Genomic DNA, 18,705 nt, shown 5'->3' on the forward strand with positions numbered 1-18,705 from the left:
TTTTGCAATGTATACAAATATCAAATTACTATGTTGTACAACTGAAACTAATATATGTTACATGTCAATTATACCTCAATTTTAAAAAAGGTAAATAGGCCTTTCTCAGAAAAGCCCTTTAAAAATCTCATCTCAAAGACATAAAAGGCTAAAAGGTGAGAGTTTGCTGTGGGCTAGCTAGAGGGACGATTAAGAGATATTAGGAGTTGCGCCTGCTCAGTGGGGTCAGAGCTATTGGCCAAGGATTCACTTGTAAGCTGTAACTACAGGAAAATCCCTAGCTGCAACTAGAGTTAACTAGAGGATTTGTGAAGAGGGGCAGTTCCTAACATGGGCCACAAAACAGACATGAAAGTCGCAAGTTACCTACTTCTACTCCCACTCCTTTTATACTCTCCCACCTGCGATTTATATCTCTGGCCAGAGAGACAACCTTAAGGCTAGAAGAGTGGAAAGATTAGGAAGAGGCAAACCGCCAAGTACATAAAAGGGCTTCCCTGATGCCACTACAGCACCAACATGGAAATGCTAGCTGAAGTATTTACCTCGATATTTCACCAGACATGGATGAAGAGTCACTATAAATAAAGTTAGAAGTCTAACGGGAAAAATATTAATTCACGTATTCATTAAACCAATGTTTTTTAAGCATCCTTAAATAACTGCATGGAATAGGTAAGTGTTATATAAATAATTTCTATGAATTCAAAGGAAAAAGACAATCCACAAAAAAATTCAAATAATCAATGAACCTGAGAAAAGATAACAAACCACATGAATAAAAGAAATATAAATGAAATAACCAAACATCATTTTTACCTATCATATTGGTAAAGATGGAAGACAGCCAGTACTTGGAACACAATACAGAAATGGGTATTCTATAACATTTAAATTTACATGTGAATATCTGAAAGACACACATGGTTTTCCCAAGACTTCATATTATCCAGTATAGTATCCAGATAAATTAAGTACATATTTTCCAAATATGGAAAATTGTTTACAAAGAATTTAATATATCATTAGAATATGACATCTATTAATTATAATCTAATCTGAACAGATTCTAATATTCATTTAGCTATTCAAAAAGTATTCAGGTTCATCATGTATCCCCTCAAGGTCAAAATTACTACCACATATTATAACTCCGCTGGAGATGGATAGTAGAGTGAAATAAAAAATAATTCAAGTTGAGAGAATTCTATTTAAATCAACTTCTACTCTATATTGGATAGCTGTAATGATCAGTATTAAGATATATCAACAAATACCTGAAATTGTTTTGTATTTATTTCCTGTCTGCGTTGCACAGTTAATGCTACTTTGTCTGCTTCCTGTGTAACCTCCCCCAGGATTCTTTTCTTTTCACTATACCACGGAAACTACAGCATAGGAGAAAAAGTAGATGATTCTTCAAGAGATGATAGGTTTGCTTCCTTTTCTGTTTTTGATTAATACGGTTAACTACTTCTTACTGTGGTTGTACTTTTGTGGTACCCACCTCTAATTGCTCTTAAAAGCAGGTGACAATAATGACCGTTGGCAAGGATGTGGAAAAACTGAAATCCTCATACACTGACACTGTTGGTGGGAATGTAACATGGTGCACCCACTGTGGAAAAGAGTTTGGCAGTTCCTCAAAAACTTAAACATACAATATGACCCTGAAATTCCACTTCTAGAAATTTACATAGAGAATTGGTAACCTACAAGTTCACAAAAACTTACACACAAAAGTTCATAGCAGCATTATTCCTAGTAGCCAAGAAGTGGAAACCCAAATATCCATCAACTGATGGATGGATGAACAAATGTGGTATATTCACAGAACGGAATATTCAGCCATAAGAAGGAATTAGGTACTGATACATGCTTCAACATGTTTGGACCTGATAAACATTATGCTAAGAGAAAGAAGCCAGACACAAAAGGCCACATATTGCATCATTCCATTCATACAAAATGTCCAGAATAGGCAAATCCATAAGAACAAAGTAAATTTGTGATTTCCAAGGGCTGGGAAAGAGGGAAATGGAGAGTGGACTGCAAATGGGTAGTTTCTTTCGGGGTGATGAAAATGTTCTGGAATTAGACAGTGGTGATAGTTGCACAATCTTGTGAATATACTAAGAACCACTGACTGAATTGTAAGTACATTTTTTAAAGTTGGATTTTATGGTATGTGAACCATATCTCAGTTTTTTAAAGCAGTCAATACTTTAATAAACCAGTAAATAAAAATAAGGTTAAGCATTATGTCTGCAAGGAAGAGGAGGTTCATAAGAGAAGGTATGGATTCTGCTCCTTCTACCCCACCTTAAAAAACTAAAGATGGGAGGGGATATATTCTGGAGCTTCTTGTCTTGATTTCAAAGTTCTTCTGCAAAAGATGACAAGGAAAATCTAATAAGGACCCATTTCCCTTATGATGCCCAGCTTTTCAAAGATGTGGAGCATCCATCCTTCCTCTACCTGCTCTCTGTGAGAGTGGCCCTTGCAGATTATGTTAAGTTTGACATAAGCAACCTTTCTTTTCCCTTTGAAAGTTTCTTAAGAATTGGAACAAAGTCTTGTTTCTTTTTATCTTCAATGCCCAGGCACTTTAGCATGAAGTGCTTAGTAAAACTTAAACGACTCCTTTAATACTGTACCTACCTCTCTCTGGTTGCCCAAAGGCCCTTAATACTCTACCTTTCCAGGCCTACGATCTCAAACCACCTCCTTGCTATCTCTATGGACAGAAGTGGGGAGAGAACTGGACTTTCTCAGTTTAGTAATCAGGAGCTGGGCTTTGAATTCCAACTTACCCATTTACTGGGTGACACTGAGAAAGTCACTAACCACCCTTACTCTCTTCCATGAAATAGGGATATTATATATCATATGAGATGATTTCAAGCATTAAACTGAAAGTTTATAAATTATAAGCTTACAACTTATAAATTTTACTTTTTATTGATATATTCCAAATTTCCCATTCTATACAGTAGTCCAGTACTCTCAACACCACTACAGGGACTTCCCTGGTGGCACAGTGGTTAAGAATCTGCCTGCATTGGCAGGGGACACGTGTTCGATCCCTGGTCCGGGAAGATCCCACATACCACAGAGCAAGTAAGCCCGTGTGCCACAACTACTGAAGCCCACGCGTGCCGCCAACTACTGAAGCCCGCGAACCTAGAGCCCGTGCTCCGAAACAAGAGAAGCCACTGCAGTGAGAAGCCTCCACACCGCAACGAAGAGTAGAGAGTCATGGGTCCTAGTGTCTTGGTAATTTCACTGCTCCTTGCTCCCATGGTGACCCGACTCTGAATAACTCATACAATGCTTGAAATGACCCAGTACAACCTTCAAGTTTTATATTTACATTTAAAAATAAAATGCTTCTAATCCAAATGAATTTATGAAATTTCCGAAGGCACTGAATGATATTTTTCTTCAGGAAAACGCCACAGGTGAAAGGGACAAGACAGCTCAGAGGCCTTTCCCATTCCATCTTCTACTCCTCATTATTACTTCCTCTCTCAGTATACACCCCCCCTCCCCCCTCCGCCACATGCCTAATATCTAGACCTTCCAACCTCTTCCTTTCTCAGTCCAACCTGTTTGCACCCGGGGTTGACTATCCCTTTTGCACCTAACAGAAGACTAACAAAAATTTAACTGTATTTTGGTACTGGGCCTCCTCTCTGGATCTAAACCTACATCAGAAGTGTTTCATTTAACACAAAGTTTGCCTGCTAGCAGATGACAGAAAGATCAGCAAAGCTGACACTCTGTAGCTTTAAAATACTGAGGAGTGCTAGTTTTAGTACACAGAACTTTTTAAAATTCAAATTATTTATACTCTACTTTTTGGAAATTTCAAAAAAAATACTGCTCCTGAATTAAAAAAAACAAAAACAACCAGAAATATATACTCTAAGTCCCTAATTAACACAAGGTTTTAAATCTCTCACTCAACTTAAATACAAACCTGTATGGGTGGAATATCTGGCAGAGACGGAAGGTTTTCTGGATTGGTAACTGAGGGAATTAGTTCTATTGCTGTAACAGATGGGCTGGTGGGACCTCGATTTGCATTTGCCATAGTAGCTGTAGTAGGGCTGGTTGGATTGACTGGGTTGTTGTGCACCGACACAACAGGAAAGGGTCCAGCATGCCCTGGGTTTGAGTGCTGTTAGGAAAAAAGATGTTATCATTACTTGATCTGCCAGGATATCCAAATATGAACAATACCTTGACAACAAGTTTCAGTTTAGGAAGGATACACAAGTTCAGAGTTTGATACCTGTGGCTGAGAGACAAAGAAGTAGGCCCTCTCAAACTTATGCAGGAAAAATAAAATTCAAACTTATCATTTTTCTATTCATTTTTGTGTAGTATTTAGAAAAAAAATAGACTTGCCAATAATTGTACCCTGTCAGACTGGTGATATGATTTTACTTCATAACAAAGATATATATAAATAGATGATCTGGAAGCCCCTGAAGTTTTCAAACATCAGACCAGGAAAGCCACTCTTCTGCCTATATTTTACTTTGACACTTCTGCCTTTTTAAAATAAAAATAATTAATTGTATAATTGTGTATTATGTAACTGATATGGTAGAAAGAACAACGAATTTACAAATGGAAACGTGGTATCAATTCCTGACTCTTAATACTACGTGATTTTAGGCCAAATCACAATCTTGGTAATTTAGAAATGTGGATAATGACGAATGAAAATGGATACCTGTCTTTATGAGGAGTGTTATGAGGATCATTTAAGATAGTACATAGATTAAAATATTTGGGAAATAAATTACTATACACATATAAATCATCTGAAGTATTTAAAAACTTAAAATTCTAACATTCAGTGATTTCTGTAGGGGCCCAAAAGTCTAAGGACAATGTTCTGAGATGGTTGGTTAATCCAATTATGTAGCTTCTGCACCTTTCCAAAGGGTGTACCTGCCCCCGGTAATACTTGAAGGCTTTCCAAGTACACTAAGGGGTACATGGGTATGTGAATATTTTTAAGGAAATTAAAGTCTAGATAGTCGACCTTCATATATACTTTTTTCCTGAAGAAAACCCAATTTACCTATGAATGTGCCATGGTCTGTGAGTTCTTTTTTCCAACTACTTCTTTCACAACTGCCCTTCTCCTCCAAAAACAAAATACAAAACAGCGTATCTCTAACTCATTCCCAATCTTATCTAGCATATTGCCCCAGGGTGAAAAACAAAACAAACAAAAAATCTCCTGAAGAGACAGACAAAGGTACAGCTGAAAATAAAGGTGTCAAGTTGCTGACAAAGTGCCTGACTCTGAAACCTGGGTAATCTCTGAGTGGGTTCTGATACTTGGTGATCAACAAAAACAAAGAAAGACCTGAAGAAGTTGTCAACTGATAAAAAAAGATTTTAAAACTCGTTTTGAATTCCCAGATACATATTTTTGTGAACAAGTTTCCTGAGCATCACATGAAAACAACAACAACAAAAAAAACTAGTAATAAAAATCGGCGTTGAATTCTGACTTACTCTATTACTGTTACAAGGTAACAGACATACAAACGTGCATAAATGAAGGAAGGGGGAAGGCTCCATGTATCTAATAAAGAAATGTATATTTAAAAGAATTTTATTTTTGTTTCCTAATAATCTTAAACCATGTAAATATATTGTTTAAACAACTGTATAGGAGTAACTGTAATGAAAATTTGGTCTAAAGAAAAAGTTTTAAAGCTTAATAACTGCATTATAAACTGGAAATTTAAGAATTTTCAAATTGCAACAGACATCTTTCCAGCAGAAAATTACAACAAACTGATTCACAAGTCTATCAGATTTGTGAATATCTTAAATCTATATCTTAAATATATTAAGATAAAATTCTGTAAAAGTAGAACAGAAATTCAGGTCCATGGGGAAAAGGGAGTATATAATTTTGACTTTCAAAAAAGAACTTGCCTCTGTATTTGGGACTCCAGTGGATCCACTTACAAGAAAAATGTAAGGGTTTTACTTTATAATGTCAATATTTACAATATGCTAAACAGTATGTCCTTTGCAACTATTTAAACTTAAACTTGTAATGGAAGTTTTAAATGTCAACCTTCAAATGTGAGGGAGTGTGTATTTTTCAAAAGTCTTTCTGGAGGTAATTGGGCCAAAAAGTTGAAGGATCGCTGATCTAGGACTTCAGTATGCAGATCGATCTGAGTCAGTAAAAGTTCACATATTTATGAGTACTCTCCTCCTGGAAATTTTGATTCAGTGGATATGGTTCAGAATCTGTTTCAGACATGGTGCCCCAGTCATTCTGATGGTCTTTAAATCATGCTTTGAGAAACATCACTCTGACAATTATAAAATGACCTTTATTTTTTATATAACTAGAAATCCTATGCAAAAGTAGCCTCAATTTTATACTCATACCTCCTATACAAATATAATCTACTATTCAAGCAAAGATTAGAAAACATGCCTCTAAACACACTTATTTTTAAGAGTAGGTATATCTATCCTAAAAGGAACAATACTGAGTGAAGAGAAAAAAAAAAAGTCAAAATGTCACATTAAAAGAGCAAAGGAACAATTTTAGGAAATTAAAGTTTTAATCTTAATTCTACCATTGTCTCTTATGATTGTGGGTACATAACAAGCTCCTTTGTTTTTCACTTCTGTAAAATGAATTGGTTGGACTAGATCAGAGATTCTCAACCCAAAGTATACAATGGGTTTAATGACATCAAAGAAACTGTTAAAATTTAATAAAAATTTAGACATTTCTCCTAAGAAGACATACGGATTGCCAACAAACACATGAAAAGATGCTCAACATCACTAATCATTAGAGAAATGCCAATCAAAACCACAATGAGGTATCACCTCACACTGGTCAGAATGGCCATCATCAAAAAATCTACAAACAATAAATGCTGGAAAGGGTGTGGAGAAAAGGGAACCCTCCTGTACTGTTGGTGGGAATGTAAAGAGATACAGCCACTATGGAGAAGAGTAGGGAGGTTCCTTAAAAAACTAAAAATAGAACCACCATATGACCCAGCAATCCCACTACTGGGCATATACCCTGAGAAAACCATAATTCAAAAAGAGTCATGTACCACAATGTTCACTGCAGCACTATTTACAATAGCCAGGACATGGAAGCAACCTAAATGTCCATCGACAGATGAATAGATAAAGAAGATGTGGCACACACATACAATGGAATATTACTCAGCCATAAAAAGGAACGAAATTGAGTTATTTGTAGTGAGGTGGATGAAGTCTGTATGAGTCTGTTGTACAGAGTGAAGTAAGTCAGAAAGAGAAAAACAAATAGCATATGCTAACACATACATATGGAACCTAAAAAAACGGTACTGACGAACCTAGTGGCAGGGCAGGAATAAAGATGCAGATGTAGAGAATGGACTTGAGGACACGGCAGGGTTGGGGGTGGGAAGCTGGGATGAAGTGAGAGAGTAGCACTGACATATATACACTACCACATGCAAAATGGATGGCTAGTGGGAAGCTGCTGCATAGCACAGGGAGATCAGCTCAGTGCTTTGTGACGACCTAGAAGGGTGGGATAGGAAGGGTGGGAGGGAGGCTCAAGAGGACGGGATATGGAGATATATGTATACATATAGCTGATTCACTGTGTTGTACAGCAGAAACTAACACAACATTGTAAAGCAATTATCCAATAAAGATGTGAAAAAAAAATTTAATAAAAATTTTATGTGTATTTTTCTGGGACAAGAAGATACATAGCATTAATCAAATTCTCAAACGTATCAATGACCACCCCTCCCTCCACCCCACAACTGATTAAGAAAACTGTTGTCTTTTAGTTTTAAAATTATATGATTCTTACAAATGGAACTCTAGGCATACTTGTCTTTGGAGGTGTGGCTGCATCATGGAATACTGAGGGCCACTGTGCCTGGGTATCCCTGGTATTCGGGCAGCATTCTGAGCCAATCTCATCTGATGGGCTTGGAAAGCTCCACAGTTCATGTTGCCTCTTTGCATTGCTTGCACACTGATCAATCTTGGAGGCTGCAAAAGGCAGAAATTGCATTTATGTAATAATATTTATAAATTTATCTTTCAATTATAAAACGTTATGATAAGAATAATTTTGTCAGGATAGAAGGGCATAAAGTAAAAAGTGTAAGTCATTTTCCTCATCTCTTGCCCCAATCTCCTTCTCTCAGTATATGTGCGTTTTAAAGCCTATCACCATTAACTTATTCAACCCTGGATTAATAGTTTTGATTTGGATGGGAGAGAGCAGGAAAGATACAGGGATGGGAATGATTTGAACAAAAGCCTAAAGAACGTGTCAGATCTCAGGAGGAAACAACATGGCTCTTTGGCCCAAAACCACGTTTAAACAAAAAAGATCTGGTATAGAGGGATAAAAACGTGTATACCTCCACAGTACTAGTGAGTTAATTTTGTTTCCCATCATAAGTATTTACTTCTTGTCCTTCCTCACACCTCCCCCACATCCCTGCCATACCCAAGGGCAAATGTTTAAACTGACCTTTGAGCTCTGTCCCCATCAGTAACTTTGAAATGTGTAACTCATCTATATAGGACAGAGTGTAGTCTCGAGGTCTTCATAATTTATATCAATAGTGCAGTGATATAATAATACTCGCCTGTTGTTGTAACATCTGAGGGGCTGCTTGTCTAGGGTGCTGCTGTGTTGTTGCTGTTGTTGTTGGTACAGGTGCAGGTGGCTGCTGCATCCTCATCTGCTGCAACTGCTGATGTTTCTGTGCATACACTTGTTGTTGCATGTGCTGGAGTCGAAGCTGTGCTAAGTTAATCTGTCCAGGGGTTTTACTAATGTGGTTTGTCCCTGGCGGAACTTGCCCAACTACAACATTAGGAGTATAACCAGGAGTTGGTTTACTCTCTATTACTAGATTACCTGAAGGATTTAAAAAATGAGAATAATTTGCATGTAATCAACTAACATCTACTTTGTGGGTTAATCATTATATTTTCCTCTTTCCTCTGACAACTATCACCACTCAAATTTTCCAACAGCACAGCAGGGATGGGAGCTAGGTTTAAAGATGATGAAGATCAGAAACCTAATATAGTCCAAAGCCAATTAACTGACTTTTGATTACTCAGAATAATATATTATCTGCCCTTATTTTTGACACAGATGTACAGAAAATTAAAGAGCTGAAAGAGACAGTATTAGAGGAGGCCCATCTAGGCAGTCTAAATCATCTCTCCCCTGAGAAGATTCAAGGATACTCAAGATTGCTAATACTGATTCCACCTGCCTTTGGATGGTCAAAATGTGCAGGGCAGAGTACTATATTGCTACAAAACTGTCTTCTGTGGAAATGTTGAATGTTTTAAACTACTTATACCCTTGGAGATGACAAATTCTCCTTCCTTTTTACAGAGCCAGGTACTTTCTAGAGATAGAAGGCAAATTTTAGTAAGGTTTGATCTAAGGTAGAGTTCGCAAACCTTTTTCCTGTAAGAAGCCAGATACTTTAGGCTTTGCAGGCCACATAAAATCTGTCGTATACTCTTTGTTTTTAACTTGTTTGCTTTTACAACCCTTTAAAACGTAAAAACCAAACTTAGGTACCACGTCACACAAAAATAGTTTGCCGATGCCTAATCTAAAGGTATAGCCAAACGAATATACACAAAGATTACGTTTTTTTACAAAAGGCCACCCACCTCTGCTTTTACAGCTTCCAATGGTGAGGACTTGGAGTATTCTGAAAATGAGTTTAATCAATCTGTAGACAGCTCTAATTGTTGGTTAGTTTTGGGGGGTTTTGTTTTACTTTAAATTGAGCTGGTTTTGTATGCCTATCTGTAACTTTCACCTAAGGCCCTTAGGTCCACACTGTGGAGTAACAAATGCAAAGACCATTTGTCTTCCATGTGAAAAGAGCTGCTCTTATCTTTCAAACATTCCTCAGAACATGGCATTCGGACACACCAGCATACTGGATGGAGGTCCTCCTCAAGTGGGCAATTTTGTACAATTAATACATAAGCTACTAAGCATGTAAGAAATTCTTCCAAAGACTAAAGACCCATTTGGTAAGTTTCTCATATTTAACAGTCAATATCAATTTTAAAAGATGTGGGGAAAAAGTTAGAAATGATACATAATTTAAAAAACTATACAGAGGAGACCCTCAACATTCTTAAAGATGTAATGAACATAGCTGAAGTAAGTTTCCAATGAAGAACATATTTTCCAAAAAGTTTACATGTTAGAATGAAGTTTAAAAACTGTAAGTATCTAAAATTTGTTGTAGATGCTTTCTCCTCCTAATTCAGTGTTCCAAGTTATAGCCATAAAACGAATTATTTCTCACCTAAATTGACTACGTTCTTTGCCCAGAAGGTGGGATCACAATGGAAACGTATTGCTCCATTAGCAGCAGGGACAGGATCACACCGTGCTTTCAAAATATGGCGCAATTGAAAAGTAATCTAAAAGGGAAAAAATTCACATTAGTCTTAAAATTAAATATCACTTGAGAAAACATACAAGATAAAGACATGAAAGCTCATGTAGCCCCACAGTGTCCATCTCAGATGAGATAGTATCAGTGTTTAAAAAACGATATTAGCAATCGAAGGCACATGCTTGAACTTCTGCCATTTCTGGTGATAAACTACATTATACTACTAGGTAGCTCCAAAACCTATGATTGACTCAAGACTTACTGTATGATTCCATTTATATGAAATTCTAGAAAATGAGAGAAATCAGACTAATGGTTGCCCAAGGCCAGGGATAGAGAAAAATAAGAAAACTTTTGTGGGTGACGGAAATTTTCTGTATTTTGATGTGATGGTGATAACTTTTACTAAAATTCAAAATCTATACTTTAAACAGGTGCAGTTCACTGAATGTAAATAATATCTTAATAAAGTCAATTTAAAGAAAAATAAGATACTATGTGTCTCACCAGTCGCTTGCTGTACAGTAGTGCCGTGCTGCTACCACTAGCAATTGCCCAGTTTGTAAAGTTCATAACATGCTTCACCTGCCGGGAAAGGCCTGTGATGTCGTTCTGTTGCTGTAGTAACTTCATCTGTCTTTCTTTTGTAACATTCTGAAACAGAACAAGAGGTTCATTGAAGAATTCTGTATAAAAAAATCAACTCATAATTTCTATTGCAAGTGAACACAATACCTGTATTTCTTTTTAAAAATGGGATAACTTAATAAGTTCATTATTTAATGAGTCTATGATCAAGGAAAAAGTCACTAACAAAAGTGGGACCAAAAGTTAGTTCTATAGTCCAAAGTAGACATTCCACATACAGAAATTAATGTTAGTGATATCTCCCCTTTCCTTCAGAAGATGAAGAGCCTTTGTTAAAAATAGTGTCTATTAGGCTAATCTAATATATAGAGCCTATGACATATGAGCTGACCTTTAGAAATAATTTTATATGATCTTAACACACTTCTCAGGCCAAAGAAAATTCTGTGGTGCATGGCATGAGGCTGGAGTTAAAATCTCTTATTTTCAACATTTAAGACAAAAGGAGAAAGATGAATTCCAGATCTCTAAGAGTAGAGCTAGGGAAGCTTCTTATATGACAAAAGTTCATAAAGAACAAGGGAGTAAGCGAGGGTGGAAGGAAAGTGCTGCAAAGGAAAAATAAACTGCTTTCTGGGAACAAAAATTCCCAGAAGGGACAGGTGATATCCTATGTCCTTTGACATTCAGCATACTGAACAACTTGCCTCTTCATTCTTAACCACTTTCTTACAAAACTGACTCAACTGGGTTTACTGAACAATTTTTTCCCTAAGGAAATAAGTTACTCATTTTATAATGTAAATCAATGGATAAAAATATTCAAATGACAGAAGTTTCATTTACAACTTCCCTGGAAATCATCCCTTTTATAAAGCTTATAGGAAAACCTCTATCTTACAAAGTTTAGAAACACAGTGCACTAGAAAACATCTACTGCTTAAATCATTAGCATGTTAGAAATATGTGGCAGATTTATCAGTAGGTATTTGTGTATATTTTAGCATTAAGAGGCATCTTTTAATTCAAAAGTTCTTGAAATGGTTTCAGAACATTACTTTAGACCTATAATTAAAATGTATTTACTGTAAATTAAAAGGTATCAAAAATAATTGCTTGCTCATGCTCTCCATTTACAAGGTCCTTCTGAAAACAAAAATCTATTAGGGTTAACTGCAACTCGGCTGGATATACAACAGTAGCAAGAGACCTCAAAATTTAACAATATGTGTGAGAGTACTTTTAATTTCACAATTGTGTCTCAATGGCAAGATGTATTTCAAAATACAGAAATTCAGAAATAATTCTCTGTTGACATTTATTTTATTTATATATAACTGTGTCTAGTATTTCAACAATTTTCTATGAAGGAATGGAACAGAAAAAAAATCTCCTATGAAAAATTTGAGATTAATAGTAATTAAAAGTTAAATAATCAAATATTCATGTAATTTAAATTGTTACTATTCAATGGTGCTTTAAACGTAACCCCGTATCATCTAAGCCAACTTAAAAGCACAAAATTTTGAGAACCAGCCAACTATGGTCAGTAGAGTCTTTGATTAATACTTAATTTAGATTTCACAAATTGACTGGATTCTCATCTAGAAATTTACATTCACATATTAATCTCAATATACAACACAAAGACCTAATATAACAAAATTATGAGTAAATTTAAAGTTTAAGTTTCAAAATGAGCAACATTTTTAGCAAAACTATGGAACATTTAAAAAATAAAGTGAAGAACACACATGAGTCAGTAAGACTCCCAATATACATTCATATGTAAAAGTTAAATTGAGGACCTATCTTGTGGGGAGGAGAAGAGGGAATGTGGCAGGTCAGCTTTGTCTTCATTTATATCACATTTTAGTAATAATTCTTTCATTCCTAAGAGAACAACACTATCTCCTAATTGATACATCTAAAGTGTTAAATTGGGCTGCAAAGTAACTAACTTGAAAAAGGCCTATTTTCCAACAAAAAACACACCAAAAAATTTTTTTAATTGACTTTACTTTCATACCCACCCCCAACCAATCTAAAAGAGCTTTCAATAAACATTAGAAACAGCTAAAGAGCAAGAGAAGCAGTTTTTGTTTTATTTTGGCTTTGAACCATACCTCTAGCTGCTGTAACAGAGATTTTCCTTTCTTATTAATTTCATTGATAAGGGTGAAAATGGCCACTTTAATTTCCTGTTCTACTCGTTTGTTAGTCTCATTTACTTCTTTTATCCTGAATAAGAGAAATGCATCATTAGGTTATAGACTTATCCTATGTCTCTGAATTACCAACTGTTACAGAAATTCATCCAACTGGGCACTTAACCGAGTAAAATTAAACCTTTGTCAAATGTACAACTTATATTTTGGCAGACCTGACCACTCAGTTTGGTCCAAACAAGTTATGTATGTAGACAAAGAATGGATTAAATATTTATTAATTTTAAATTAAGTTCATAAAGGACAGTTTATTAATCTAGATGGTAATCTCCTTTAGTTTCTATGACATGAATGTGATACACAAACACCTTACATCAGTGATTGCTGGTTAGTGTCAAATATGGCACATTGTTCTTGAGAAGCATTAAGATTAAACAGAACCAATGTGCAAAAAAAAATGCTGCAACCAATACTATTATTATCTTTTGAAACAAGAGGAAGCTTAGACGCATTTAGTTTCACTAAAACTACTTCAAATGTGAATTCAGATACACCCCTTCCATAGGTTCTTCTCAAAATGATTTCCTACTGTATATGGTTAAGGGAATAAAACATTTTCATTCCTTTTTTAAAAACAGCTGTTAGATGTTTTAGAAACAGGTATAAGCTCCCATGTAGTTATGAAAGTTTTGGTTGTAAATATGAAAATAGCCAACACCTTGCTATTTATAAAATAGGAAGAGAAGAATTCTACTAGTATAAATACATATGTTAACAAACAATCATAAGATGGTAATCTTAAACTTTTATACATTCTACTTCTGTACAAACTATAACTGACACTTTCAACTGCTAAAACTGCCTTTCATTTACCAAATTCAAATTTGAATAACTTGAATACACCGGGTCAAAAATGTAGTTTTCCCTCCTTTGTGCTTCAGGCACTGATTTAAAAATTTTACTCAATTTTGTCCTTATCTTATTAAAATGAGTGGAAGACATTTTTAAAAATGAGAATGCTGATCACTAGTGGTAAGAACACACGACCTTAAAACGATTCAGCCAAAGGTTGAAACACCATTAAGCATGCTGAAAGCAGAGTCAAACTCCCCTGGATTTAAGCATGTATAATATATGTTCAATTGTGAAGGCAGCAAAAAAAATGAAGGTACATTAAAGAATGGAGAAAGGTCATCGAAGAATCTGTCTAACAGGAGAAGTATAGACATTTTATTACTTTAATACTTTTTTTTTTTTTAAGCTTTCTGGAGATGAAATAATCTCCCCAACCCTTCTCAGTCTTGTAACACATAAACTTCACTTCTCTACATAGATTCAGGAACATATATACAAAATATATGTATAAAAATATGGGATTGCCATATGAGTTATCTCACTACCCTTTCTCTGGAAAGAACATCCATCTGTAATTTATGAGAAGACAGTTATCCTCTCCAATATCATCTACAATATATCAGCAATATAAAAAACATCCTGACATATCCACGAGAACTAACCATGACTAGTGTATATCTATATATTTACATATTATCTACAACCTCTGAGGAGCCTTTATTTTCCTCTGGTATCACTTTTTAAGATGAAAGTTATAAATTCTTACTAATGTCTAATGTACTATTTTCTAATGTATCAATAATATACAATGTACTATTCATTCATTCATCTTCAATACTTTTTGAGTATTTACTATGTGTCATTTTAAATCGTCATAAATTAATTTTAATATTCTAGAAGTCTCAATATTTGTGAATCTGAAGAATAAATACATATCAACCCTATTCATACCTCTAGGAACATATATGGGTTTTAATTATGCCAGCTCCAAGTGTTTGTCTTTAAGGACTCCTTTAAGAGTCCTAATCTTCTTAACCTACTCACTATAGAACTTAGTCCCACTTTGCGGCATGCAGGATCTTAGTTCCCCCACCAGGGATCGAACCTGTGCCCCCTGCAGTGGAAGCATGGAGTCTTAACCACTGAACAGCCAGGGAAGTCCCAGTCCCCCTTGCTTTATGAATAAATTTAGTTTATTCAGAAATGAACGAAAATAGGATTTTTAAAAACTGATAGTGTTATTGATAAAAATAACAACAGCTACAATTTGAGGGTTTACTATATGCCAGAAACTGTGTTCTCATAATAATACCAGTAAGGTAAGTACTGTTTTTAATGTTTGTTTTACAGATGGAAAATTAATTTGTCCACCACTGTTCATACTCTCTCCTGTCTTCCACACAGTCTCTAGTTAAAATTTTATAATTCAACTCCCTACACATTAATTGGTTTTTCTACATTTAACTAAGGCTGACAAAGACTAGAGTCATATTAATTATAAAACAGTCAAAGATGTATCCTAAAAGAGTATTCACAATTTGAAGCAATTAAATTCTCTTTAATTAACAATTATCATAATCCAAACTCAAACATACCATTTACCCCTCCAAAAAAATGTTTTCTATATATGCTTAATATACTACAGAAGGAAAACAAATTTAAACTGGACCCATCGTGTTTAATAATCCTTAAACTGAAATTATGGTTTTAAGGAAACACACTTACCTATTCTGCACCTGAGTAGCTGCAAAATGAACATAATTCTTCTTCTCAAGAAGCTTAGCCAGTAGATTCTCAATTGCACCTTTCTGGTTTTGAAAAGCTTCTTCTAAAAATTGATACCTTTAAAACAAAAACAACAATTACATTTAAAATGGAAAATTTACGATTACGATTTGGAAATGAAAAACTGCTGCATGAGTCAATCTGGAAACCTTACTTAAATGATCAACATTCTATGCTGGCCACACACCCCCTATGTTACCAGCAACTTTTAACTACCAATCCCCCTTCCCTCTTAACCTGACACTGTGAAGCCACTATTAAGACAAAAAAAATTACTCAAAACTGTTCAAGTGCTCTTAAATTAGAGTTTTGATTCAGGATTGCATTTTTATAAAAATCTAAATACTGGTGTAAGTTGTATACATATTAAATCATAAAGTACAACCACATTACACAAAATACTTTCAAGGTGGGAAAACCACCAACAGTTCCAACAACATAAAATCATTGCTACTATTGTAATACCTAGTTCCTTAGTCTTTTCAGTCACAATGTATGTGCAACTCTGCATCTGATTTTATTCTTTATCTTGTCTTTGCAATCACCACTTGAAATAATTTTTCAGTTCTAGACTGTAAATATTGTCAAACTTTTCCAAAAGGGTTATATCAATTAAAAATATGACCAACACCAGTTTTATTTTAACTCTGTCAACAAAGTGGTATATGTTAAGATTTGCTAATATTAAAATAGTGAAAATTAGACAGTAAAAGACTACAGTTCTTTGTTTGCTAGGAAGGCAGAATGGTTTTCTTTGCTAGTTTTATTACCTCTGTGTAAATTGCTCATTAAGTCAACAAGTATTTTAGGGCTTCTTCTATATGCTAGGGATACATGGGTAAAAAAAAATCCATTATTGTTCATATTTTCATAATAAATAGGCACAAATATGAAATGATACTACACTGTGAAATGAGCTATACTGGAGGCATACATAGTCTGCAATAAGAACACAGTGTCTCTGATGAAAGAAATCAAAGACAATACAAACAGATGGAGAGATATACCATGACTATACTACCCAAAACAACCTACAGATTCAATGTGATCCCTATCAAATTAGCAATGGCATTTTTCACAGAACTAGAACAAAAAATTTTTTACAATTTGTATGAAAACACAAAAGACCCCGAAAAGCCAAAGCAATCTTGAGAAAGAAAAACAGAGCTGGAGGAATCAGGCTCCCTGACTTCAGACTATACTACAAAGCTACAGTAATCAAGACAGTATGGTACTGGCACAAAAAGAGAAATATAGATCAATGGAACACAATAGAAAGCCCAGATATAAACCCACACACATATGGTCACCTTATCTTTGATAAAGGAGGCAAGAATATACAATGGAGAAAAGACAGCCACTTCAATAAGTGGTGCTGGGAAAACGACAGCTACATGTAAAAGAATGAAATTAGAACACTCCTGAACACCATATACAAAAATAAACTCAAAATGGATTAAAGACCTAAATGTAAGACCAGACACTATAAAACTCTTAGAGGAAAACATAGAACACTCTATGACGTAAATCACAGCAAGATCCTTTTGACCCACCTCCTAGAGAAATGGAAATAAAAACATAAATAAACAAATGGGACCTAATGAAACTTAAAAGCTTTTGCACAGCAAAGGAAACCATAAACAAGATGAAAAAACAACCCTCAGAATAGAAGAAAATATTTTCAAACGAAGCAACTGACAAAGGATTAATCTCCAGAATATACAAACAGCTCATGTACCTCAGTATCAAAAAAACAAACAACCCAATCCAAAAATGGGCAGAAGACCTAAACAGACCTTTCTCCAAGGAAGACATACAGACTGCCAACAAACACATGAAAAGATGCTTAACACCACTAATCATTAGAGAAATGCAAATCAACACCACAATGAGGTATCACCTCACACCAGTCAGAATGGCCATCACCAAAAAATCTACAAATGATAAATGCTGGAGAGGGTGTGGAGAAAAGGGAACCCTCCTGCACCGTTGGTGGGAATGTAAATGGATACAGCCACTATGGAGAACAGTATGAGATTCCTTAAAAAACTAAAAAGATAACTACCATATGACCCAGCAATCCCACTACTGGGCATATACCCTGAGAAAACCATAATTCAAAAGGAGTCATGTACCACAGTGTTCACTGCAGCTCTATTTACAATAGGCAGGACATGGAAGCAGCCTAAGTGTCCATCGACAGATGAATGGATAAAGAAGATGTGGCAGATATATACAATGGAATATTACTCAGCCATAAAAGGGAACGAAATTGAGTTATCTGTAGTGAGGTGGATGGACCTAGAGTCTGTCATACAGAGTGAAGTAAGTCAGAAAGAGAAAAACAAATACCGTATGCTAACGTATATATATGGAATCTAGAAAAACGATACTGATGATCCTAGGGGCAGGACAGGAATAAAGATGCAGACGTAGAGAATGGACCTGAGGACACGGAAACGGGGAAGGGTAAGCTGGAACAGAGTGAGAGAGTGGCGTGGACATATATACACTACCAAATGTAAAATAGATAGCTAGTGAAAAGCAGCCACATAGCACAGGGAGATCAGCTTGGTGCTTTGTGACAACCTAGAGGGGTGGGATAGGGAGGTTGGGAGGGAGGCTCAAGAGGGAGGGGATATGGGGATATATGTATACATATAGCTGATTCACTTTGTTGTACAGCAGAAACTAACACAACACTGTAAAGCAATTATACACCAATAAAGATGTATTAAAAAAAAAACAACACAGTGTCTAAATCTGCCTCAACACCAAGGAATGCTTCACAGAGAAGTCAGAACAGAATTATCCTATGCTAACTGCAG

General features: G+C 35.3%; 1 protein-coding gene across 3 annotated transcripts in view; it reads right to left on the reverse strand.

Annotated features, from left to right (window-relative positions):
- TRIM33 (tripartite motif containing 33) overlaps nt 1-18,705 on the reverse strand; it is a 156,495-nt gene that overhangs the window by 23,450 nt on the left and 114,340 nt on the right. For 2 of the 3 annotated variants that reach the window (XM_036849097.1, XM_036849089.1), the window contains exons 5-11: nt 15,818-15,934; nt 13,196-13,310; nt 10,989-11,135; nt 10,389-10,506; nt 8,682-8,956; nt 7,909-8,073; nt 3,983-4,183 (exon numbers count right to left, since the gene is read on the reverse strand). In XM_036849097.1, coding sequence (XP_036704992.1) covers nt 3,983-4,183; nt 7,909-8,073; nt 8,682-8,956; nt 10,389-10,506; nt 10,989-11,135; nt 13,196-13,310; nt 15,818-15,934 — 1,138 coding nt within the window. The remainder of the gene's footprint in view (nt 1-3,982; nt 4,184-7,908; nt 8,074-8,681; nt 8,957-10,388; nt 10,507-10,988; nt 11,136-13,195; nt 13,311-15,817; nt 15,935-18,705) is intronic. The other variant, XM_036849106.1, reaches the window with a different exon arrangement.

This window comes from Balaenoptera musculus, chromosome 1, assembly GCF_009873245.2.
Source record: "Balaenoptera musculus isolate JJ_BM4_2016_0621 chromosome 1, mBalMus1.pri.v3, whole genome shotgun sequence".
Classification (NCBI taxonomy): Eukaryota; Metazoa; Chordata; class Mammalia; order Artiodactyla; family Balaenopteridae; genus Balaenoptera; species Balaenoptera musculus.